This window comes from Aquarana catesbeiana, linkage group LG02 (assembly GCF_042186555.1).
Source record: "Aquarana catesbeiana isolate 2022-GZ linkage group LG02, ASM4218655v1, whole genome shotgun sequence".
Taxonomy (NCBI): Eukaryota; Metazoa; Chordata; class Amphibia; order Anura; family Ranidae; genus Aquarana; species Aquarana catesbeiana.
In genome coordinates this window covers 70189466-70216687 of record NC_133325.1, presented here as the reverse complement: position 1 = coordinate 70216687, position 27222 = coordinate 70189466, and the positions used below count along the sequence as shown (strand labels likewise).

Below are 27222 nucleotides of genomic sequence, written 5' to 3'. Positions count from 1 at the left end.
CCGCACCACAACGGTGAGCCAAGTGTTTGGCTCGCAGTTGCAGTGTGGACCCATTAAACTCAATGGGTGAGTTTGACAGGCAGTTCTGCCAATCAAACTCAGCTGAAAAAAAAATGCCACGGCTGCGGCTGGATGGGTAGGATTTGGGTGCATAATCAGGGAGAGTTAAAAAGCACAAGTTGGCTGCCCCACTGTCCGCTTGTGAAGGAGCCCTTAGAGGTAGAGGGTGGAGTATAAAATGTCAGGTGGAGGTAGAGGTGGTCTCTCTCTCTGGCCCCTCACCTCTAGCAATGCAGTGACATATACATTGGCAGTAATTGCTGCAGCTGGCTGCAATGGCACACAGCATGGCTCCAGGCTGGCTCCCCACACAGTCATCCCCTCACCTAAACATTCTGCAGGTTCACTCCACCATGCCCCCGCCCCGCACACTCACCCCCTCCCGCAGTAGCAATCCTTCTCCAGCAGCCCCAGGACTTTACAGTTCACTTAGTATGGAGGGGGCGGAGCTGGGAGTGGGACAGAGGCAGATGATGAGGCGGAGCAAGCAGAGCACTTTATACAGTGGAACCTCAGATTGCGAGTAACGCGTTTAACGAGCGTTTCGCAATACAAGCACTGTATTTTTAAAAATCGTAACTTGGTTTGCGAGTGTTTCCTCTCAAAACGAGCATGATTCAGGCCAAAGCGTGTGCAGTACAGCCTTTGGCCTGAGGTGGGGGGGCGCCGGAGCCAAGCAGCGCCGATCGCCGCCGTTCAGAAATGCACGGAAAGGCCCGAGGACAGCTCGGCTGACCTTGGCAAACCTCAGGAATGGAGTCTTTCCAAGGTTTGCCGAGGTGTCCTCAGGCCTTTCCGGCCATTTCCGAGGCTCTCTACGCCCCCCCCACCACCTCTGTCCGCATGCGGTATTGCATGCCATTGAAGTCAATGCGGAACAAATTATTTTCGTTTCCATTGACTTCAATGGGGAAACTCGCTTTGATATGCGAGTGCTTTGGATTATGAGCATTCTCCTGGAATGGATTATGCTCGTAATCCGAGGTTCCACTGTACTTGCAATGCCTATCGCCTATCCGGGAGATCGTCTGACACTCGCGGGTGAGCCCACAGCCAAATGCGGGAGTCTCCCGGGATTCACGGGAGACTTGAGATGTCTGCAACTTTCCTGTAAGTGATCCCTCTGTGTGCACTGCTGGCTGCTGAGTCTGTCACAGGGAGATAGGTGGAGGACATGGACTGCTGCATGGACCTATTGCTCCCTGTCTGCCCTGAGCCTGCCACCTTCCTTCTCCTGCTGATTCCCCCAGCATTTACTTGCTGAAGGAGGCACGCAGTGTGTGAGCCGAGTCACTCCTCCGCCAGCAGCACAGGGACTGAGAGAGTCGGGACTTTAATCTCATCATCGGCTAATGCCGCCAGTGTAAATCCACATAGCAGCCAAAATAGTCCCTCCAGCTACAGTCTCCCCGGCCCTCTGGATGAACTGACCCCCCCCCCCAAGCCCAGGACAGAGCAGTGGATGAATGGCCACCTACCTGTATGCAGGCCGGGCAGCGATTGCCCCCGGGCACTCCAATCTGTGTGCTCTCTGGGCTCAGTCGCAGCGGCAGGGAGGTGTACAGGAGTGTCTGCCTTGTGTTTCACCACTATGGGACCGCGGCGAGTGGACCAGCGAAACCGGAAGTGACGTGGTTCCGCTAAAAGCACAGCCCTATGTCCTCCAGGATTCAACCAATCGTAAACCACCACACTGAGCATAATTGTAAAGACTGTATAGTGGGAGTGCTCAGGGCGCACGGCTCTGCGCCCCGAGGAAACCCTAAGGGTCGGTTCACACTGAGGCAGCACGACTTACAGCGCGACTGCCTCAGGCGACCCAGGACACGACGCAGCGGCGACTTGCAAAATGACTTCTGTATAGAAGTCAATGCAAGTCGCCCCCAAAGTCGTACAGGAACCTTTTTCTAAGTCGGAGCGACTTGCGTCAGAAGTCGCCTGACAAGTCGTCCCAGTGTGAACCGAGGCTTAAGGAAGCCAATCAAGCTACCCAGCTGCAATCACATGAAGCGTCATGCTTCACATAGACATCTATGTGTCCGGCACCCGCAAATACTTAAAGGAACATTTTTTATTTTTAAATTATTTTTTTATTTTTTATCACTAGCTGTGGGGAGCCGGCGCCCCTGCGCCCCCTATTGACAAGCCGCCAGGCCAATTTTCAGCTTTCAGTGCTGTTGCACTTTGACAATTGCGCGGTCATGAAACACTGTACACATGTGAAATTTTTATCATATTTTGGAGACAGATAGAGCTTTCTTTTGGTGGTATTTAATCACCATTTAAATTTCTTTTTTTTTTGCTAAACCAAAAATTTTGAAAAGAAACATTTTTTTCTTAGTTTCTGTTATAAAATTTTGCACATAAGTAATTTTTCTTCTTCACTACTGCTGATGAGGAGGCACTGATATGCAGCACAGATGGGCACAGATGAGGAGGCACTGATATGCAGCACAGATGGGCACAGATGAGGAGGCACTGATATGCAGCACAGATGGGCACTGATGGGGAGGCACCAATGAGGCTGCACTGGTAGGTGGCCCTGATAGGTGGAATTGATGAAGAGGCACTGATAGGAAGCATTGATAATCAGTGCACTGATTATCATTGTAGATGCCCTCTGTGAGAACTGCCGGTTACCATCACAGTGCGTGAGGATATTCTGCCGATAACTGGCAGGTCTGTTTACACTGTGATCAGCTGTGATTGGACACAGCTGATCACATGGTAAAAGGCCGCTGTGATTGGCCCTTTACCTCTATCTGTGATCAGCTGTGTCTAAAAGACACAGCGACCACAGAGTGTGCGCCCGATGCACAGCCGCCATTTGACTATAGCGCGCACGGCAAGTGGTTAAGCCGTGAACTATTTAATTTTTGTTCCAATTTAAATATTTTTTAGGTCAAACGCCACCAGGCAACTGGTGGTTTCAGATGAAGGCCAGCAATGGCAGCCCCTGTAATTTTTCCCGTGTCACTTTAAGACCACACTGGAGCGCCGTTAAAACAGCGCTAAAGCGCTGGTTGTTTTTGTGGTGCTGTAGCGACGCTTTTCGGGCGCTAGTGGGGCTTATTTCAAGGTAACGTGACCTTAAAAAAATCCAAAAAACACCCATTTTGTGGCGCTTTTAAGGTGTTTCGGAAGCGCTGCCCATTAATTTCAATGGACAGGGTCGTTTTTGGAGCGGTTTTTACATCGGTGCACTCGCGGGATGTTAGAAAAAGTCCAGCAAGCGCACCGCCTAAATGTGAAAGCACTCATGCAAATGAATGGTAGGCAGTTTTCAGAGGCTATTTCTAGTGCTAAAACGCCTGAAAACTGCCCCAGTGTGAAAGGGGCCTAAGTGTATCCAAACCCAAGAACAAAAATATATTGCAGCATTAGCTTTCTTTTTTTAGAATTTCTTTTTTTTCTCCCTGGTGATCCTGTCAGTAACACAACTCCTGCCCTAAGGTGACAACACTGACGCACTGTGCTGTTGGAAGAAGCAGTGTTGTCACCCTAAGTCAGGAATACAAAACACCTCCCCCTCTTTTCATCTGCATAACATAGGGGGGGGTGTCCTTTTGTCTACAGAGGGAACAATGATTTCTGGCAGGATCAACAGACATTTATTTGCCCTTATAGAACAGATACAACAAAACACTTTCAATAGATTCGATTTTTTAATAGAAAGGGAGCAAATAAGAGCATTTCATTGGTTAATGTATACTTTAAAGCTGAACTCCGGGATAAGCAAATATCATCAAAATACATTCATCATGTGTATTAATACTTGAATCTTGGTGTGCTTTGTGTATTTCTCCCAGATCTGTGCAGTAATCCAGCGTGAGACACTTTCTGTAATAAAGACCGGTCACTGCTACTTTCTCTTCTTGTGGTCTTGTCTCCGCCCCCTCCTGTCATTTTCAGCAGGCAGCCTGTAGTGGGTGGAGCCTGTTGGGCCACTCCCACAGCCCTGCTCTTTGCTCAGGCTATGTACAGCATAGTGATGATGCCACTGCTACTTTTACAAGGTAATATCAAGATTTGCTACGTCATTTGATGCACACACAGTGGTCCTATATCCTTGGTTGCTTTTGAGGAATTTGTTTAATTTTTTGTGACAAGAGTTCAGCTCCTCCTCCCAGGAAGCATACTTAGAACTCAGTGTGGACTCTGTAAGCCATTATTGAACTGAAGGTTTTGGATCGAATCCCACGTCTAGAACTATAAGCTGTTTGCTGGCTGTTTTGGTTACCGGTCTGTGCTGTGTAGCATTCTCCAGACTATTTAAAGCCCTAATGGAAGTGCCAAGCCCAGTGCTGCATGCCCCAGCAGCGGAATCTCTAGGCGGTGTCACCCGATACACATTAATGACATTTTTGTGATGGGGAGCAGGTGCTGGTCAGGTCCACTGAACTCATAGCTCACATGCGTTAGCCCACTTCAAAGCTGAGCCAGAAATCCTCAGATTATCTGGACCTTACATGGCCGGCAAGCTCCACATCGCTGCTCAGACATGATTATTTAAAGGGCCACCAAATAGATTAGATAATATAAACTTATATATACAAACTTATTTATAAACTATCAATTTTTAAAAAATGTTTTGACATCCATGTTAACCACTTCCCGACCCCCCCATAGCAGATTTACTGATACAGGCGGCCACCCTGCGCAGGATCGCGTATATATACATGATCCTGCATTTCCAGGTATCCGACGTGAGTTTGCTAAAAATTTGCCATCACTCAAGATGACACAATAATATGTATATTGTTTTTTAAGGACTCACAAGGCTTTTTTTATGTGGTTTTCCTATCAAAATTTTTATTTGCTATGCAATCTATACAGAAAAGATAACTAAAAAGTACACCTGATTATACAACAGTGGTCTCACGATTGGCTGGCAAACATTCAAGGGTATACCCTATACCGCAAGGATAGAAAGGGTAAAAAAGGGGTAGGGGTATGCCTATATATCAAGAATAATGTACAAGCGAATGTGAGAGATGACATCACTGAGGGAGCTAGAGAGGAGGTGGAATCCTTATGGGTAGAGCTCCAAAGGGATAATGCTAAGGGGAAAATAATACTGGGAGTATGCTATAGGCCCCCTAACCTGAGGGAGAAGGGGGGGACGGATCTCCTATCACAAATTGGATTAGCAGCAAGGATGGGAAGTGTTATCATAATGGGGGATTTTAATTATCCAGACATAGACTGGGCGGAGGGAACCGCGCATTCATTTAAGGCTCGCCAGTTCCTTAATGTCTTGCAGGACAATTTTATGGGTCAGATGGTAGACGCACCAACTAGAAATAAAACATTACTGGATCTACTGATTACCAACAATACAGACCTGATCACAGATGTGGAAATACGGGGCAATTTAGGTAACAGCGATCACAGGTCAATTAGTTTCAGTATAAATCACACAAATAGGAAACATAAAGGGAATACAAAGACACTAAATTTCAAAAGAGCCAACTTCCCTAAACTACAAACCTTGCTAAAAGGCATAAATTGGGATAAAATATTAGGAACAAAGAATACGGAGGAGAGATGGGTTTGCTTTAAGAGCATATTAAATAAGGGCATTAGCCAATGTATCCCATTGGGTAATAAATTTAAAAGAGCGAACAAAAATCCTGGATGGCTTAACTCCAATGTAAAAATGCATATAAAAGCAAAGGAGAAGGCCTTCAAAAAATACAAGGTTGAGGGATCATCCTCAGCATTCAGACTTTATAAAGAATGCAATAAGAAATGTAAGGGTGCAATTAGGACGGCTAAGATAGAACATGAAAGACACATAGCGGAGGAGAGCAAAAAAAATCCCAAGAAATTCTTTAAGTATGTAAACAGTAAAAAAGGGAGGACAGACCATATTGGCCCCATAAAGAATGAGGAAGGACATCTGGTTACAAAGGATGGGGAGATGGCAAAGGTATTGAATTTATTCTTCTCCTCAGTCAGAGTGAATCGGGGGGCTTCAGTAACCAAAACTGCAGTGTTTATCCTCATGACACAACACAGGAAGCACCTCCATGGTTAACAGAGGACGAAATTAAAATTAGACTTGAGAAACTTAACATTAATAAATCACCGGGACCAGATGGCTTGCATCCGAGGGTACTTAGGGAACTCAGTCAGGTGATTGCCAGACCGTTGTTCCTAATTTTTACAGACAGTCTATTGACTGGAATGGTACCAGCTGATTGGAGAAAAGCCAATGTAGCACCAATATTTAAAAAGGGCCCAAAATACATCCCTGGGAATTACAGACCAGTTAGCCTAACATCAATAGTATGTAAAATCTTGGAGGGGATGATAAGGGACTATATACAAGATTTTAGTAATAAGAACGATATCATTAGCAGTAATCAGCATGGATTCATGAAGAATCGTTCTTGCCAAACCAATCTATTAACCTTCTATGAGGAGGTGAGTTGCCATCTAGATAAAGGAAGGCCCGTAGACGTGGTGTATCTGGATTTTGCAAAAGCATTTGACACAGTTCCCCATAAACGTTTACTGTACAAAATAGGGTCCGTTGGCATGGACCATAGGGTGAGTACCTGGATCGAAAACTGGCTACAAGGGCGTGTTCAGAGGGTGGTGATAAATGGGGAGTACTCAGAATGGTCAGGGGTGGGTAGTGGGGTTCCCCAGGGTTCTGTGCTGGGACCAATCCTATTTAATTTGTTTATAAACGATCTGGAGGATGGGATAAACAGTTCAATCTCTGTATTTGCAGACGATACTAAGCTAAGCAGGGCAATAACTTCTCCGCAGGATGTGGAAACCTTGCAAAAAGACCTGAACAAATTAATGGGGTGGGCGACTACATGGCAAATGAGGTTCAATGTAGAAAAATGTAAAATAATGCATTTGGGTGGCAAAAATATGAATGCAATCTATACACTGGGGGGAGAACTAGGATGGAAAAGGACCTGGGGGTCCTAGTAGATGATAGGCTCAGCAATGGCATGCAATGCCAAGCTGCTGCTAATAAGGCAAACAGAATATTGGCATGTATTAAAAGGGGGATCAACTCCAGAGATAAAAGGATAATTCTCCCGCTCTACAAGACTCTGGTCCGGCCGCACCTGGAGTATGCTGTCCAGTTCTGGGCACCAGTCCTCAGGAAGGATGTACTGGAAATGGAGCGAGTACAAAGAAGGGCAACAAAGCTAATAAAGGGTCTGGAGGATCTTAGTTATGAGGAAAGGTTGCGAGCGTTGAATTTATTCTCTCTGGAGAAGAGACGCTTGAGAGGGGATATGATTTCAATTTACAAATACTGTACTGGTGACCCCACAATAGGGATAAAACTTTTTTGCAGAAGAGAGTTTAATAAGACTCGGGGCCACTCATTACAATTAGAAGAAAAGAGGTTTAACCTTAAACTACGTAGAGGGTTCTTTACTGTAAGAGCGGTAAGGATGTGGAATTCCCTTCCACAGGTGGTGGTCTCAGCGGGGAGCATTGATAGCTTCAAGAAACTATTAGATAATCACCTGAATGACCGCAACATACAGGGATATGTGAGGTAATACTGACACATAATCACACACATAGGTTGGACTTGATGGACGTGTGTCTTTTTTCAACCTCACCTACTATGTAACTATGTAACTATATATAACCTCCCATATTTAGAGTGAGTTTAGCTATGCAGGGGATTGTGAATATATAATATCAAGATCTCAGTGACAATATTTTGAAAATATGTATAATAGGACTAAAGAATGCTTTTAATATTTGACTGCAGAAGCTCCACTGGGTAACTAAACTCAAGTAAAATATGTCATGGTGGGCCATAGCTTGAATACCACACAGTGTATGCAATAAAGGTGAAATCTGGAAAATGTCCACAGCTGATGTTGTTCATTATTGGAACACAACTTCATTGTTAAATTCAAAATATGACATTTGGCATCTCTAAGCATTTACTTTTAGATCTAAAAGAGAAAAAGAAAAACAGGGTGCCCAGTAGAGTTAAGTGGGCCGTAAACTGCGTGAATGTCAGGAAATGGCCAAAATTGAGTCAGTGGGTGGCCGTCAACTTCCTCCTATCCAACTTGCCTCCAAAACTCCAAGGAGCTGAGTGGAAAATTGTAGGCCGAAAAGCAGGGCAAAATACAATAGCCACAGCAGGAGATTCATCTATCGGTCTGTATGGCATGGATGAACTTTTAATGTATGGCCAACTTTAGATACACATAGAAGCCCACAATGTATGTGGACATCCCTCCAAAGTATTGAGATCGGGTTTCTCCAATCAACACTGTTAATGCTACAGCATACAAGGACATATTAGACAATTGTGTGCTTCATACCTTGTGGTAACCTTTAGGGGAAGGTCCTTGTCCCTATGCCAGATAAATAGAGACATGGTTTGAGGTGTTTGGTGTGCAGGAACTTGAGTGGCCTTCACAGAGCCCTGACCTCGACCCTACTGGACACCTGTGAGCTGAAATGGAATCCTGACTTTTAGGGTTCTTTCACACTGGCCTACTGCTTTCTGAAGAATGATCCTAACTGCAGAATGGCAGTTTTACATTGGAAGACAGTGCCACAACTGCAGTGCAACACCATTGATCTCAATTGGCAAGTTTGACAGGCACTGCTGCCCAGTTTAAAACTGTCATAGCCGTGAAGCAAAGCATCACAGTCTTGGCATGTCTACAGCCTTGTCAGGCTGTAATGTTGGAATTCAGGTGGGCAGCTGGAGGGATGTAAAACTGTAGCTCATCCTCCTGTTTTTACCACCTCCTCCAGCTACCTGTGTGAAAGAGCCCCTTAGTCAAGTCTTCTCATCTAACAACATTACCTTCACAAGTGTTCTTTTGGCCAAATTGGTGCAAATTTCCATGAACACCATTGAAAATCTTCCCAAAAGAGTGGAGGTCATTATAACTGCAAAAGTAATGCCAACTTCAAATTAATTAACTCCAAGAAGCTCATATAGATGTAGTGGTCAGGTTTCTACAAGCATTTGGCCATATTGTGTGGTATTAGCAGCTTTTACATATCAATGATACGTTCTGTTCAGCCAGGCTCAGGTGTTTTTTATTTTTTTTGCATATATGATGTTACCTTATCCTGCTATCGCTACCTAGTCATTGGTTGACCTTCAGGTGTACTCACACTAGGGTGTATGTTTGGTGCCTGAGCACGTTTGGCCCCAGGAGCCCAGTTCATTTGATTAGTGTGATCATTCCTTACCATGCCCTAGCAGGTTGAATGAGATGGTCTGTAGCATGGTTCAACTGGGCTCTGGTATGGTATGCATCTGTGTAATCGCTAACCATGTCCGAGCATGCAATTCCAACAGTGGAGCTGGCAGTGAGGGTGCAGATAACATAAGCATGCTCAGGCCCGGTGCAATGTGAGTGCAGACCAATGGGGACAATCGGGAACAGTACAAGGCAACTGTATCTAGCGTAAGTACGCACTTAAACTTTACTCTAGGTCAGTGACTTACTAAGTAAGGAAAGCAGGATCAGGATTGACAGCCCTGGAGACAGTACTTTTACAGACAAGTCAGCAATGGCAACTTGTAGTCTTTATAGGTTTCCTTTAAAATTTGACAATGGTACAAGTTAGATGCCCAAATGCAGGAAACATGTTTTTAATAATAACAAACTTTTTTCCAGACCTCTTACAGCTTCGCTCCATGCTTTGGCTGCTTCTAGCTGTGCTATTGTTGGTCCAACAGAAGTCTTCTGAGATCTACTGCTAACAGCAAAGTAAATGAGGCTTCAGAAACAATTGTGCCAGTTGGCCGCCTCTAGGAAACTTGATCGCTCCCCTGTGTTGTTGTGTATACTTCCTCTTATCTTGCACACTGACAGATGCCCTAATCCTTCGGCCTCCTCTGACACTAAAGGCATGCAGAGCTGCCAAGCCTCATTCATAACCTGGACATTTTGGGCAGCTCTTCACATGCCCTACCTACACCCCGCACAAGCCTGTCTGCACGGTTAAGCATCAGCAGCACATGTACAGTGGGCCACTAAGACTATATAGATCCACATTTAACTCAAAGACATTCATTATTAAATAAAATCCACTGAGCATTACTTAAAGGAGTTCTATAATCACAGCATATACTTTCATTTTATAGCAGTTGAGTGGAATTTTCATCCTCTCAACCCGGAGGTTGCCCAGTTGCTATCTTTTCATCACGAGTCTGAATTTGGGGCTCAGCCTCCTTTCTATGAGGGCTCAAATCCCATTTCAGCTTTCACCAGGGAAAAAAACGGATGTGTGAGCTGCCAGTGGAACTTTTTAGGAGGAGGAATAACTTTCCCAATGGAATCTCATTCTGGTCCTGGATTTCCTTGCCTGGACTCTATTTGCACCATCACAAAACAGTCCTTGGTGGGACATCACTTAAGAGGCAGTGTCTCTCGATAACTTCAGGGGCCAGAGTATCGGATCTGCAACCACTTGGGGCTATAGAGTCCGACATCTTGTTCTTTACAGACTAATTGGGGCCTATGTCCCTCAAGCACTTTTGTCCCCAAAGTGGCTTCTGTTTTCACCCTACAAAGTGGCGCCATCCTTTCTGGCAGAAACAGTATGTAGACTAAACAAGCTGGATGTGCCACGTGTCTAAAACCCCTACCTTCAAGCCACTTCCTAGTGTAGATTCTCTGAAAGGCTGTTCGTGTTTCCATCAGACAAATTTGAAGGGGGCAAACTACAGCAAGAGCCTTGCCATCTTGAAGTGTCAAGATCTTCCAGAAAACATACAGTATGGTTGGGTCTACGTTCAGAGCAGCGCTTGCAAAATGTCTATGGAGACCATCTTCAAAGCAGCAAGTTGGTTGTCACAGCACACCTGTCTCAGGTGCTACTGGGAAGATCCAGGGGCTCGTATGTCAGTGGACTTCAGCAGAATGACAGGTCAGGCTTCCATGTTCATTGTAATAAAGTTTGATTGATATATATCATATGTATGCTTCCATGCTGACATCAGGAAAATGGAAAATTGTATCAAATACTTATCGTAATTTTCCTTACCTAACGCCTATCCCTAGCGTTTTGTTCACCCACTGGCTGAACAAAAAAAAATGGAACCATGCACCAGCTTTAGTGGCATGTATTGAAACTTTTCAATTATAACTGCAACATAATCTTACTACATATAACACATCTCTTTTTTTTTAAATGTTTTAAAAAATCATGAAAAAGTATGTGAACCCTTATAGTGACTCTTAAATTAAACTGTACTTTTGGCTCATGCAAGGCAAAGCAACAGTTTTTTTTTCAGCTGGAACGTGGGGGAACGCAGTTCCGGCACCTCCAGCACTGAATGTATGTAATAGCAATGGGTGCTGGAGGGTCTTTTGATGCTGGGGAATCTATTGTTGTTGGAGGGGATCTATTTTTTGGGAAGAAGGGGGTCTATTGTTGCTGGGGAGGACTTCTGTTGCTTGTGGGGGATCTATTGTGGCTGGGGTGGGTCTTATGTTGCTGGGGGGGCAATCGTTGTGGGGAGAGATCTACCTTTGAGGGAGGGGTCTTTGTTGCTGACTGCTTGAGGGTCTATTGATGCTGGGGAAGCTATTGTTGCTGGAGGGGATCTATTTTTGCAGTGGGGTCTGTTGTTGCTGGTGGAGGATCTATTATTGCCGGAGTGGGTCTTATGTTGCAGGGGTCAGTCAGTGCTGGGAGGGATCTGCTGTTGAGGTTAGGGTCTAATGTTCCTGGCTGTTGGAGGGTCTATTGATGCTGGCTTTTGGGGGCCCATTGTTGCTAGGGTGGATCTATTGTGGCTGGGGTGTCTATTGTTGCTAGATTTATTTTATTGCCTTTCTTATTATCATTAACAAATTTCATACAAAATACTTAGCACCACAAAATGATACTTGGTTCTGTATTCTTTAACCAATTGCCGAAGGAATGGCAGCGGTGGGCAAATGGGCGTACCTGTATGTCCCCTTTAATTTGCGGGGATAGTGGGCCCCACAGTTAGAATCACTCCCTAGGACACACTTAACCCCTTGATTGCCCCCTAGTGTTTAACCCCCTCCCTGTCAGTGTCATATACACAGTAATCAGTGTATTTTTATCGCACTGATCGCTGTATAAATGACTATAGTTCCAAAATAGTGTCAAAAGTGTCCGATGTGTCCGCCATAATGTCGCAGTCACGATAAAAATCGCAGATCACCGCCATTACTAATAAAAAAAATTAATAATAAAAATGCCATAAATCTACTCCCTATTTTGTAGATGCTACTTTTGCGCAAACCAATCAATATACGCTTATTGCGATTTTTTTTTTTACCTAAAATATGTAGAAGAATACATATCAGCCTAAACTGAGGAAAAAATTTGTTTTTTTTTAATATTTTTTGGGGATGTTTATTATAGCAAAAAGTAAAAATATTGCTTTTTTTTCAAAATTGTCTTTTTTTGTTTGACGCAAAAAATAATAAACCACAGAAGTGATCAAATACCACCAAAAGAAATCTTAATTTGTGGGAAAAAAAGGATGTCAATTTTGTTTTGGTGTAACGTCGCACGACCGCGCAATTGTCCTTAAATCGACGCAGTGCCGTATCGCAAAAAGTGCTCTGGTCAGGAAGGGGGTAAAATGTTCCGGGGCTGAAGTGGTTAAAGGGGTGGGGTAAACAAAGGAATGGTTGCTTGGAGGTGGGTAGGAGCGGAGTCAAGGGGTGACTCAGAAGGGAGGAGTTCCTGCACCTATTCTCTGTATGGACCACTACACCGGCAGTACAGGACATCACAGCCAATCATGTGAAGCAGAATCCAGAGGGGTGGTCAGGATATTTGGAGTTACTTCCCCATTTCATTTTTTGGGAAAAAGTGAACTTACCTTCTAACTTCTTTTTAATCCCCCCACCGCTCCATTTTGCTGCCAAGAGCAATGGAAATGCCTGAGCAAGAAGCTACGAGTCACTGGAGTCGTTGCTTGCACAAGGCTATACATCCCATATGACTTGGATAATTGGCCCAGTGCTGTCACATGGCATGAGTCACATGCTCCTCCATACCTACAAGTACCAGGCACTTTCCTTGGTTCCTGACCCTGAACTTTATAGCGGGAGGAGTGGGGAAAAGGGCAAAGCACAGGTTTGCTTTTAAGAAAGCAGTAGTCATTAGAGAAATCAAATTTTCCTGTTCCTGCTTTCAGGTTGATCACAGGTCCACTGTAATTAAAACGCCAACCAATATTTTGTTATAAAAGTATTTATTCCTTTTTTATTTTTATATTTTTTTAAACAAAAAAAGCCTTCAATATAAAAATAGATTTCAAAGACAAATAAAGGAAGACAGGGGGTGTGTGCAGAGTAATAAGCGAAGCTCAAAGCCACTGACATCAGCTTTAAATTGAAGGAGCCACTGGTCACCCCAGGGTAGCAAGCACTACATTAGAACCCCGCAGCTACAAAGCTATTGCAAGGGACAAAAAAGGAATATTTGCGCTGACATTGCAATACAACACAGAGAAGCTTTGAAATAAAGTTTGACCTCATAAAAAAAAAAAAAGTTTGTGTCTTCCAGTGTGTGGATTGTGCTACATGCAATGACCATTAATGAAGAACGTTGGCAGCAAGCATCATTCCTTATAGCTGTATACTTTGCAGTATTGAGAACAGATTGTTACGGCAATTTCAGCACTTCAAGTGATCTGGAGACAAATATTTACATGTGTCGAGTAACGTTAAAACTCCAATGAAGAAAAAAAGCATCCAAAAGACGCTGGGACTTTGATGTAAGTTCATTCAAAATAGTGAGAGAACAAAAACATTTGTAGAGCTCGCTTGCTCAGGATAGGCTGCTCACAACAGACCATTGGGGACTCCAGCAGGTTACCAGGAAAAAAAACATGCACTAATGGAAGCAGTGCCAAACCAAATGATAAAAGAGTCCACATTCATGTATTGGTTTATCCTAAAAAAAAAAAAAACAACTGATGCGTTTCAGGGGTCAGAAAAAACTCCCCCTTCATCAGGGCTTCCGTTTACAGGGTTGTACCCTCTTGTTTTTTCATCTTAATGCATCTTATGCATTAAGGTGAAAACATTTCTGGCAGTGACCGGCCCCCCAGCCCCCCATTTTACTTACCTGAGCCCTGGAATTTCACCCAGCGGAGATGCACTTTCCCTCTCTGCACGGGGTCCTGGTTCTTGATTGGATAGATTGATAGCAGCGCAGCCATTGGCTCCCGCTGCTGTCAATCAAATCCAATGACTCAGGCGCCGGGGGGGTGGGGCCGAGTCCGGCATTCGTGTCTATGGGCGCAAATGCTGGACTCAGGAGTGCACCCGCATGGTAATCCCCCGGGAGAGCACTTCTCCTAGAGGGTTATCTGATGCGAGGAGGAGCCGCGAGAGCCGCCGAGGGACCCCAGAAGAGGATGATCGGGGCCACTCTGTGCAAAACGAGCTGCACAGTGGAGGTAAGTATGATATGTTTGTTATTAAAAAAAAACAGGAAGGTTTACAATCACTTTAAGGAAGGACCTTGAATGGATGCAAAACAGAGGTTTCCTGTGTGAATCTATGTAGGGAAGCTAATTGCTGGATCAGGAGAGTTACTGGCCAGTAGTATCAGCGTGAGCAATCAAGATTTCGCACAGGCCGAAAGTCGGCCGGTTTCCACTGTAACGGCATTTGGCCTGTATGTACGGGGCTTAAAGTGTTTGTAAACTTAAAAATAAAATTGAATACATTTGTCTCTTTAAGAAATGTATATGTGAATATTATATAAATATGTAATTTTTACTTGTACTCTTTCTATATTACCTGGTTGATCCTGCCAGTTCCCCACTTCCTGGTTAAAAACTAACCACGACAGCCTGCCTGTATCTTCCGTGGTCAGTGTGTTGTCATTCCACTCCCCCCCCCCCCCCAACACCCATCCCTCCTTCTATAATTGGCAGCAGCTTCCCCAGCCACATCCTTGGGCATGTACGTCATTTGCGGAAAGGACATATGCAGCTGGGTATGTGCTTGCATTTGTTTACCTTGGAAACATTGATGCTCAGCAACAAGCGTCACTTCCAGAAGCAGTGTCGGCTGGTGCACCTTTTTTTTTGGGGGGGGGGGTGCCAAACAAACCCCCCGCCAGGCCCGCTCTTTCCTCATCCAGGTCGTGGCTTCCCCAGCTTCTCCTCCCAGCAAATCCAGTCTTAAGATCCGCCTACTGTCCTGATTGGCTGGGAGTAGATGCTGGAAGACAATAGCGAATATTGATTCGCTAATGTCACAAGTGGGTAGGCACTGAGACCCGAGCCCAACCTTTTTGAAGCCAATTATCATCTAATCATGTGCTTAAAAATACAAACAAAAAAACCTCACAGAAACCTGTGAGTCCGGCGCCCCGCATGGAGATTAGGGGGCGGTGCATGGAGATTGGGGGGGGGGGCGGTGCCCCTGCACCCCTTATGGACCGGCTGCCGCTGTCTGTAAGTGATGCACATGCCTACCAATGTGGGCACACCCATTTGCAGGTCCGTGATGCACTGAGCTAAGAAAGTGATCACGTGACCTGCTCCTTCAGGATACAAAAAAGATGTAAGAATCTTTTTTTTTTTTTGTAATTACTAAGATGGATTGTTTATAGCTGTACATTTAGCTACTGGGAAATCCATACAGCATATATTGGCTTTACAACCACTTTAACTCACCTGATCCAGAAATTAGCTTCCCTACATAGATTCACACAGGAAAGCTCAATTGTGAGTTAATTTAAAGTGTTACAAAACTCACAACAGTAAAATCAGTCTGTAAATGCAGTAAAGCATGGTTGGTGAACTCACTGTGGAACCTAAGGGGTTAATCCTGTGCCTTGTGTAAAAAGGCTGTTTGATCCATCTTCTCTGATCCTCCCCTCTTTCCACTGTTCCCAGTTTTTTTTTTTTGGATAGTGCATGTGATCGGCACAGGGCCAATCAGCACTGTCCAGAGAGAGGGTCAGGGGTCCTGCAGCCTCATAGGACAGTCAGAGGATAATGAAAACTCCTCCTACAAGCTTTAACCAAAGACTGATGGAAGTCACAAGACTGCTATATACTGCTGATGAGAAAAGGTATTTATCAGTTCGTATTTACTAAAATAATTGCATTTCCATGTTCTGTGCACTGTGGGAAACCAGATATGGTGAATGCAGGGTCCTTGGTTTAGTAACACTTTAAGGTTCTTACTTTAAGGCTCTATTTACTGGCGTTTTTTTTTAAGCTTTTTTGCAGATTTTTACAAGCTTTTTAGAAGCGTATTACAAGAGCTTTACAGCTTCAGGCATTTTTGTTTATCCAATACAAAGTACTAAGGGAAGGAGAGGGAGAGGAAATTAGAGGTGGCGAGCTGCTATTTGAGCAGAAAACACTCAAGTCAAACGTTTCTATTGAGGTCTATGGCGCTTGTAATCTGCCAAAAAGAAACTCATGTACTTTTTTGAGCTTCAGGTGTTTTTCTTCAGGCGACAGAATGCTCAGATGTGAACAGGAACCATTGAAATTAATGAGATTTGGCTTGTTGAGCATTTTAGAGCTACAAGGTTCAAGCAAAAAATTGTTCAGGTATGAACAGGGCCCTACTGAAGCCTTGAAGAACAGAGAGGTTTTTTTTAACCACTTCCTTCCCGCCATATAGCAATAAGCGATAACAGCAAAGTGGTTCTGTTATCCTGACCGGACGTCATATGATGTGAACAGGATAACCTACGATATCGCGCCCGTTAATGTAATGTGTCGGTCTGACACACCGCATCTCCGATCTGGGTAAAGAGTCTCTGACAGAGGCAGAGACTGACAGAGACTCTTTACCACGTGACCAGAGACAGAGACTCTTTACCACGTGACCAGCTGTATTCAATCACGGCTGATCACAGTGTAAACAGGAACAGCCGTTTATCGGCTTTTCCTCCAATCGCGTCTGACAGACACGAGTAGAGGAAAGCTGATCGGCTGCTCTCCGGACAGGGGGGGTCTACGCTGATTGATTATCAGAGCAGCCCCCCCCGAGGATGCACGCCCAGGACAACGAGGGATGCCACCCATGGCCACCATGGATGCTGACCATGGATGCCCACCCAGAGGCACCAGGGATGCCACCAAGGACCACCAGCTATTAACTTTAAAGGTGCCAATCAGTGCCAAGCAATAAAGCCTGCCAGTGCCTCCTCATCAGTGCTGCCTGTCAGAGCCGCCTATCAGTGCCCATCAGTGCCACCTATGAGTGCCCATCAGTGCTGCTTATCAGTGTCACCTCCCCAGTGCCCGTCAGTGCCGCCTTATCAGTGCCCGTCAGTGCAGCCTCATCAGCGCCCATCAGTGAAGGATAAAAATTACTTATTTACAAAATTTTATAACAAAAACAAAGTAAAACTTTTACATTTTTAATTTTTAAACAAAATTCAACATTTTTGGTCTTTTTTTATTTGTTTAGCTAAAAAAAAAAAACCCCAGTGATGATCAAATACCGACCAAAAGAAAACTCTATTTGTGGGAACAAAATGATAAAAATGTCGTACAACACACCATGACAGCGCAATTGTCATTCAAAGTGCGACAGCGCTGAAAGCTGAAAATTTGTCTGGGCCGGAAGGGAGGGGGGGGAGTGCACAGTATTGAAGTGGTTAAACCCCTGAAACGCTTTTTTTTTTTTTTTTTTAGTATAAAATAATAATTAATTTGGACTCTTTTATCCTTTGGTCTGATCCTTCTTCCATTAGTGTATATTTTTTCAGTTAATATTTAAAGGGTAACTTCAGCACATGGTCTTCAGTGGGCTGAATTATCCACCATTTTTCTCAGGAACCCCAGAAATTTGATTTTTCTTTACCCATTCTCTGTCATGAAGACCCCCTCCTTCTGCCCAATTTTTCATAACCTATTACTTGTACGCTGGCCGAGGTGGTCCGCATATATTGCCACGACAGTGCCTGAGTGTTATCAGAAGCTGATGGTTATCAAATTCACCACCATGCATCCAAAACCAGAATAAATTATAAGGTATATCCTAGTTGAGATTGTTCTGTATACAAAACATAATGAAACAAATATACAGGTTACCAAAAATGTTAAAGGGACCAGAAAAAACATATTTGAATATGTAGCTGATAACTAAACCTATGTAATAATGACCGTTGTTACAGCTCTATAGATTCCTTTATGTTTAGCTTTTTACCTTTCTACATGAAGAAGACATTGGCTAACCACCTATATATATTTAACAATCTTCCAGGTCTCATTGTTTCCAGATTCCAGAGGGTTCTTGTGTAGATGCAGTCTACACAAATGGTGTGTCCACCAATGATCCCTATGGTTGCTGCCACCAGGACTTTCTGAAAGGCCCTGAATCTTCTGCTACAGTTCGATTCCAAGTACTGTAGTGGCCCTTGGTAGATCTCAGAGTAAGCTGCACATATACCAAAAGACTTCAGTCTTACACAGAAACACAAAAAAAAAAAAAATTGCTTAATTTAATTACAAAATAATCTTAAAACTATAAAGATAGATTATGCAAAGTGGCAATGTTTCCTGAAGAGCATTGGCCATTTCCTGATTGATTTTATTTTTTGAATGAAATGACTCCTTAAAAAGGTTTCCTAACTTTAACAAAAGTGAAAAACCACAGTTGCACTTTATAGGACTTTGGAGGCAACTTCTAACCAAAAAATAAGATATAATAACATTTATTTTCTTAATGTAAAAGGTTTAAACCACATATGTTACATCACGTTACATAATATAAAATATTGTACAAAATTGGTTAATAACATCAAGAAGTATGAGCCAAATAGTATCCCCCACAGCTGATGATTTAACTTGCAGTTATTGGATTACTGATTGGCCCACTCAACTTAGGGACTCCAAAACCCAATTTTGTATATTTTATACTATGTAACATGTGATGTAATATATGTGGTTCAGACCTTTTAAATTGGGAAAATAAATACTGTATCATATCTTGTTTTTTGGTTAGAAGTTGCCTTTGAAGTCCTATAAAGAGCAATTGTGGCTTTTCAGATATAATGAATAAGGATGGTGGCAACCACATCCAGAGTCACACACAATAATTGTAACTTTAACAAAAGTAAGAGAACTGGTAGGGGATCCGACTATTGGACATGCTGAAAGAGTTCTAAGCTGTAGGACACGGATTCCCCTTGTTTTTTTTTTTTTGTTTTTTTTTTTCATGGTAGCTTTGGCCCAAGAATCTCATGGAAAACATTGAGGATCCCTAACTTCTTAGGCAATCTTGGAGATGCCCTCACAAAGCCTTCTAATAGCTGACTGGTAGATGTCCAAAATGGTCAAAGAAGGTTCTGACTTAATAAAGATTAAAAAATGTTATACATTTATGGCCATGGTCACGTTATACCTGCATATTATATCTATACCAATGTGTGCATTTACGGTACTCTATAGATTCATATATATCCATATAATAGCACACAATACCCTTTTGTCTCCTTCCCTCTGTTCCATCCTTTGCTAGCAAGAGAAAATCTCACTTCAGGTAATAAAAAAAAAGGGCCAAAGTTTCTGCTAAACAACAGAAATACCAAGGTAAACACTATACAATTTTTAGACATTGGCACTATATTTACTAACTAAAAAAAATATAAAAAGAAAAAGTGACATAGTGCCTTGAAGTTTTGCTTTACAGGAGTTAAGAATTAACATCAGCCTCAAATAAAATCCATCAGTGACCCAATACTACTATCCAGGAACCATGACAATTGTGATAAAATCGACTCTCCTCAGTTTGAGATATGCAAACAGAATTATTATATCTGATAATGAACTATCAATAATTAAGGTTCTAAACTGACCTATGACAAGGCTGACAGCTTGAGCTATGAATACACACCATTACTTCTTTCACTTGATGGCTCAGCACCGCATAGAGCCTGCATGCTGTACAGATAAAATGATCTTTTTCTTATTTATTTAAGGATGTGGGTTTTTATAGTGTTTATTTATGATTGTTTAATTTATTATTTCATTCATTATTCATTGTATTTGTGCTTTTCTATTTTTTTTTTTGTTATGATTGTCATTTTTTACTGCTATTTTAATTTATTGCTTTTTTTAGCTATCTTTTTTGGCACAAGAACAGGCCCAGGATACTTGCAAGTAGCTTCTGTGAACCCCTGGGAGCCATTTAAAGCCCTTTAAACTCTTAAAAACCAAACTTCACTTGCCCCTTGACTCCAACGTATTCTGCAGAAATGCTAATTTTTGGCGAAACCTTCCAATTTTTGAACGCGGGGAGAAATAAATCTCTCTCTAGAGTATTTTAATACCACTGCCCTAATGCCTCTGCCTGGTGTGGGTCTGACCGTACAGCCAGGGGGCGCTGAAGCACATCCGCACCCAGAAATACACAACACGGGTTAAAGTCTCCAGACTGGCCAAGAAGTAGAAGGAAGCTGAGTGCTATTTACAAGAAAACACTCCGGAGTTATCCTTAAACACCTAATGTTTCTTTGTTGCTGAAAATTTTAAGACTCAACAGATCATGGTCATTCATGGCAGATTTGAAATGTTTTCTCATGCTGTGAAATCTAAAAAGCCATGCAGGTTATCCATACAGTCTGTCTTGCTCGGCATGCTGAGACTTGTGATTGCTCAAATGCAGGATGGTCTCATGCAACCCAGATATGTACAGTGGGACATATGTCATCATCCTGTGCTTAATGACCACCATACAGCAAGTCTTCATTGTACACCTTCAAAGCAGGCCTCACACTTTTGCTGAATGATCGTTCCAAGCTGGTAAGCTGGTGACATCAAATACCTTCTCCTCTCGGTACTCATGCCCATTAATATTCAGCATCATCTTTATTCTTGTGTGCTCTAGTCCCAAGTGGCCCAGGTGCCACTGTAGAAAAGATTGTCTGAGCCCATCTACTAAATAAGCACTTCCATGGCGTTATCTGGTTCTGAAAAGTCTGCCTTGTGTGCCATGCTGCTTGCTCTAATTTTGGCTTCCAGAGTCTTTCCGAGCATGGGGGAATGATCTATAAGGAAAGCAGATTGTACTAGTGAGAAACAATATGTGGATCAAGCCCCTTGGAGGACTAGTCATCCTTAACGTGTTATTTAACCCTTTAAAAAACATCCTTTATATTTTGTCAGCCTCAGTTACTTGCCTAGACATATGCTTGATCATTTACTTCCCAGGTTGCCCAAGCTCCAGTAGATCTACTTAAAAATGCTGCACACTATAGTTCCTCTTATGGAGTGGCTACGCTGCCTTGTGGGGTCTCCCTGGAGATCCAGCGTGTCTACCTATACTTGCCCACTAACAACCATGACTATGACCTCCTAACACATGCTCTCCAGTTTTCTGATCTTTTCCCTATTACTGACTGTCCTTGCTTTTGTTTTTCACTGTCTCTGTGTGGAGGCAGCCATCTTGGTAGAGGCAGGGCTTTGCTTCCTTTTGTCACAGCTGCCCCCCTTCACGAATGACTGGTAGGAAAACATTCAAAAAGCAGTGTGAGATGTAGGAAACACAGATCCACAGAATGAATAAAACATATGCAAGGAGCCCCTTATACTACAAGTCTTCAGATACAGCTTTCTGTCCAGCAAGGAGAACGGTGAACAGCATAGAAGTGGCATCTCAAAATCTCAACTTATATCTTGTGAGATTGGCAGTCAGAGGTTGCATTGCCTAAGATTAACTTACACTGCAGATATACAGTTTTGAAGCTGCAGATCATGAGCACCTAAGAACAGAAATTGCACATCTATATTTTAAAAAACAAACAAACATACATACTCACCTAGATGGCTGCAGCATCCAATGCCGCAGCTGTTCCCTGCTGGCTCTACACCGAGAACTGAGTGATCAAAGACCACTGGTCCCTCGGTTCTTGGTCTTCAGTGAGCAGAGAACCAGTGACTGTCAGACCAGTGGCTCTCTGGTCTGACCCTCCAGGGCTTACTGAAGCAGCGGGCTGTGCAGGGGGTAGGAGAAGCTGCCTCAGGCTTTCAGTGGCTTGCTGAGAGGCTGAACCAGCTGCCGGTCATGTATCTGGGCAGATCCCCACATTATTGTCAGGATCCTTGCAGAGCCTGGTCCAGCTCTGTGATGTCAGCTGACAGCGGGCTTTGTGACACAGGACGGCAGAACTAAGTGCACTCCTGTGATCCCCAGAAGTATGGTCAAAAAAGCTTTGACCACAATTCTTTAGGGAGGAACTGAAGACAAAAGTTTTTTTTTTAAGGGTACTGCAAATGATACATTTCTATATATTACCTATGAGATAGCAAATCACTTTTTTTAATTTCCGTTCCACTGTAGTGCGTAACCTAACACTAATCATTAACTCAAAAGGCAAAACTGATACTATCAAAGCAGTAGTTGCTATATGATGAAAGAAAAAAAATGTCCTGTACCCAAGTGTGAACCCAAGAGAGAATGTATTGACACAGGGATGATTCAGAAAATAAATAAAATGTAATATAAAAAGGGAGAATTAAAGCATGTGTTACCCCAACACTTCATATTCCTGATATATGCCTGCTGTACCATGTACTTGTATGAGAAAGTATCCTTTTCTCTTTGCATTGCTTCCTGTATGTGAAATCCCTGGTGTTCCTTGCTAGTCCCCTTGCTTTCCTATTAAAAACAGACCACACTAAGCAGGCGAGCACATGGTCAGTTCTCTAGCTATGCTGGGAACTCAGTGTACTCTCCTCCAATGATCAGACTTGTCCTGACATGCCCCCGCTGCACAGCCATTCACTGGGAAGCTCAGTGTACTGCTGCTTCTCCTCCCCCCAGCTGTTATGCAGCTGAGAACAGAGAGAATGCGATCACTAAAAAAAAAGGGGAAAAAAAGGCATTTATAATATTTTTTATATCTATACAAAAATATTTTGCCTTTCATTTCTGATTTAAACTGAATGGGTTGTTTTACAAGGTGATTGTTTACAATCACTTTAATTTCAACGACAAATATCGTTTATGCATGGGGATTAAGGGCTCATGCACACTGCAGCTCAAAAAAAAAAGCTGCTTTTACAGGCATTTAAACTTGTATTCCTGCATGAAGAAGCTTGTATTTTTTGTGCTCTTCTGCACATTTTTATTGAGCTCCTTCAAGCTCCTGCGTGCTCCTTTGAGCTTTTTTGAGCATGAGCATTTTTTTCACAAACCCTCCCCTCAAATTCATTTTTTTAGTATGTTTTTGGGCACCTAGGCGTCTTTTCTGCTCGATAGTGCCTCTCAAAAATATGAGTTTGGGGGGGGGGGGGGGGTTCTGCTCGTAGGAGCATATGCCTGAAAAAGCCATAGACATGGACACATTGGCTAACATGGAGGGGAGTTTCCAGGCAAAATAAAATGAGAGCTCATAAAAGCTCAAAAGCTTGTAGGAACTGCTTCTTTGAGCACCTTTGAGCTGCAGTGTGCATGAGCCCATGAGCCCTTTCTGACAGAACTAGAAATACACTGAGATAAGATAAGGAGATAAGCACCCAGCTGCACTAAAAAACAGGAAGAACATCTTTATATAACAAGTACACCAGTCCTGGTAAATAAAGTGTATCTAAATCCAAGAACAAAAATGTAATATGGGGCATTGTGCCAGCCCGAAGATGTGCTGGCTGCATTTGTTTTCTTTCTTTCTTTTAATCTGTTGATCCTGCCAGTAACACACTTCCTGTCCTAAAATGACAACACTCGCTCACTTTACTGTATCTCTGAAGAAGCCTATGCAGGAACAGCACTCTCACCCTAGGAAGTGTGTTAGGACTACAGAATACTTCCCCCCTCGCCATAAAATAGGGGGTGGGGGGTGTAGTTCACACAGGTGACCTAAGCAATGAGCTATGACTGCTTTGGGTGAGGCTGCAAAGTGCACAGCACAGCACTGAATTTGTGGCAGGAATAACAGGTACAATAAGGACAATGTGAAGAGATGTAAGAAAACAATGGTATATTTAACAGACTGAGAAGGAGTAAATGTGAAGTTTATTGTTAGAATTTACAAACACTTTAACTGTGATCAAGATCATAAAAAAAGTACCCATAAAAAATGAAAAGATCAATTGATAAATAAATAATAAAAAGAAATATAAGGATAAATAATTAGATAAGGACCTCACCTGACTTCTCTTTATTGGCGGTGTGACGTAGAAGGGGACTACTGGAAGGGGTGGTATTCATGCGTCCTCTGCCGGGTAAGGAGGAGCAGGTGGGCCAGAAGAGATCGGAGCTCTTGTCTGTCTGTGTGCAGTTGTCTTTGCTCCCGGTTTTGGTATGTGACACAGTGACCGCTTGAGATGCAGTGGGTGGGGGCAACAAGAAAGCGGGTGGAGGAAGCACTAAGGAAGGGGAGGGGCTTTCACGATTGCTGTCTTTTCCCTGAAGCAGACCTGGAAGAGAGAGCAAAAGTTGGAAAAACCCAAAGAAAAACTTAATAAGAAAAATCCTCAGTGGGGGTCAGGTGGATTCTTACAGCTAAGGATTGCCTATTGCTGGAGGCTGAAAAAAAAGTGCTGTACTGTATATGGAGTCCAATGGCAACAGGTGTTAAGAGAACTACAGGCTTATTTGTGGTTTTGTTGAATTCCAAAAAATAAAGCTGCACCTTATTGTCTCTATAAAAAGAATCAGGCTAGACTCGTGGCCACTCATTAAAATTAGAAGAAAAGAGGTTTAACCTTAAACTATGTAGAGGGTTCTTTACTGTAAGAGCGGCAAGGATGTGGAATTCCCTTCCACAGGTGGTGGTCTCAGCGGGGAGCATTGATAGTCTCAATAAACTATTAGATAAACACCTGAACGACCGCAACATACAGGGATATACAATGTAATACTGACATATAATCACATACATAGGTTGGACTTGATGGACTTGTGTCTTTTTTCAACCTCACCTACAATGTAACTATGTAACTCTATAACAAATTTATATTTATTATGGATAGATACAAGTTGGGTGCGTTACCCATTAGCTTCTTATATCTCTGATTGATCACGTTCCAAAAAACAATGTCCTGTTTCTCCTGCCCACATGAACACTGCCCGTGTGCAGGTTTACAACAGGCTTCAAATTTTTGGGGTCCATCAGTAGACCCTCAACCACGTGCAGTCTCACTGTTTCTTCTACACCTTGCACGTGCCAGCAATAGAAACTAATGGAAATCCAACTGTCTTTTTTTTTTTTATAATACCAACAGACATGGTTATGGGAATATCTGGCAGTTCTGCAATTTTTAGGGTGATTGTGAAATACATTTACACAACTGTTCTGTCTATGCGTGTCTGTGCACACTCTGTGGAGACATCCCCAGCAGTGGCCTTATCTTGGGGGAACACAAGTAATCTTAGGCTAGGTTTAGATCCATCTCACATTGTATAAAGATAGATACAGCATAAGAATTCCACTGTGGACGCACTCCTAAACCCACCTCAAGATCCCAACAGAGGTGGACATTCAGCCTAGCTGCCCAGATCCTGGCAGTATATCCAAGGCTATCCACCACCACGCTCGACGTTCCTAATGCACATGCGCCCGGTACAGCCGGCACAGCACTCCAAGAACACACAGACCCACACGAGCAGGATACAGGGGGGAAGCGAGTGTTGATGTCACGCAGTCGCCATGACAACGCGTTTAGGAGGCTTGGCCTCCTTCCTCAGGTCAGGGACCTTTTTTCCTCTTTTCTTGTGGTAGGACAGCCCATTGAATTTAATGGACTGCCCTACACAATGCGAATATGTGCCCGCACTTGGATGCACCTGTAGGTGTGGACCAAGCCTTATGGAAAAAGCCACCCCCTGAGAATGGTCAACTTACAGGTTTGATCATATACATATCTACTATCTTTCCCTAATCCTTCTGTTATTAGTAGAGTAGGGATCTTTTTTTTCTGCATGGCTATCTTTATTCTGGCTATACATATGTCATTCTGATCCATCTAATGACCTGATTGTTTTAATATTTAATGTTTTAATATTGAATCTAGCGAATATTGATTATTTGTTATCACTATTGTGATTTCTTTTGACGGATTTCAGATCAAAGATGAGAATAGCTGCACAGGCTAACGATTATTAAACAGATTGTTTGTCCTGGCTGCATTTTAATTGTTTTTGACTAACAGGAAGTTATTTGTGTCATTTCTTCTTAAAGAAAGGCAATTGTTCCTTCTCAGTCCCTTTCTCTGCTATTTCACAAAAGCCCATCGATAGGGCTCCTAACAAAATGTAAAAAAATAATAAAAAAATATATAAAAAAAAAAATAAAAAATTGTAAAAAAAAGCAATAACAAAATAAAATAATAATTAAAAAAAAAAACTACAGACACCAATCCCATCCTTACTGACACCATCCGTGCATGTGTGTTTGAGCTTTGAGCTGCACACCCTAATGCAAAAGGCTGTGCACACCTGTGTTGAACACTTATTTTCATCATCCAATAATCAATTGGATGAAAAATGGATACGTGTTTAGACAGCATTGGATGAACCCAGACAAAGATCTCTTCACAAAAGAGTCTTACCTATACTGCCTTTGCGCGCCTTGTCCTCCTTCTTCTCCTCTATAATCTGACTGCTGGACAGGGATGTCTGCCGTGAATGGGTACCGCCGGTGACCGCAGCCACAGCTACAATGGAAGGCACAGATCGGGCAGGACGTAGGTTGGAACTGTCATTCTTCCCATGATCTTTTCGGGAACGCTGATGTAGAACTTTTATCATGGCATCCTGCTCGATGATCTTTGCATGAAGATTTTTGATCCTGTCAGACAAAGCATTCATTGTGCAATTAGTTTACCAGTAAAAAAAATTCACATCTGCAGTACAGCAACAAACACAATGCTGGTGATGGAAAGGTAAAGCACAAAGGAGGTAATACCTGCACTTTGGTGAAGGCTTTATTCTATACACATAAGACTCCTTGCTGTTTGCCTGTAACTATAACATGGCTAGAAGGTTAGGTTGTAGGGGAACAAGTGAACACCAAAAGATTGTTTTCCTCCTAACACTAAAAAAACACTAAAAAAACCACCTGCATAGATGCATTTTTCACTGTAAACCATGGTGTTATGTTAAATTAATCTATAGCAGAGTAGTAGATGATGAGATCAAACTTAACCAATAGCCTTGGGATATAATCATTAATCATTAGTATAACTAATTAGACTGAACTAATTAATGA

General features: G+C 42.9%; 1 protein-coding gene across 3 annotated transcripts in view; it reads right to left on the bottom strand.

The window, feature by feature from the left end:
• Nucleotides 1-13259: 13259 nt before the first annotated feature.
• The window catches only part of AMOTL1 (angiomotin like 1), a 201245-nt gene continuing 187282 nt past the window's right edge, over nucleotides 13260-27222 (bottom strand). For all 3 annotated transcript variants that reach the window (XM_073613021.1, XM_073613022.1, XM_073613023.1), the window contains 3 exons: nucleotides 26564-26802; nucleotides 24161-24430; nucleotides 13260-21060 (listed from right to left, as the gene is read on the bottom strand). In XM_073613021.1, coding sequence (XP_073469122.1) covers nucleotides 20951-21060; nucleotides 24161-24430; nucleotides 26564-26802 — 619 coding nt within the window. In that variant the 3' untranslated portion in view covers nucleotides 13260-20950. The remainder of the gene's footprint in view (nucleotides 21061-24160; nucleotides 24431-26563; nucleotides 26803-27222) is intronic.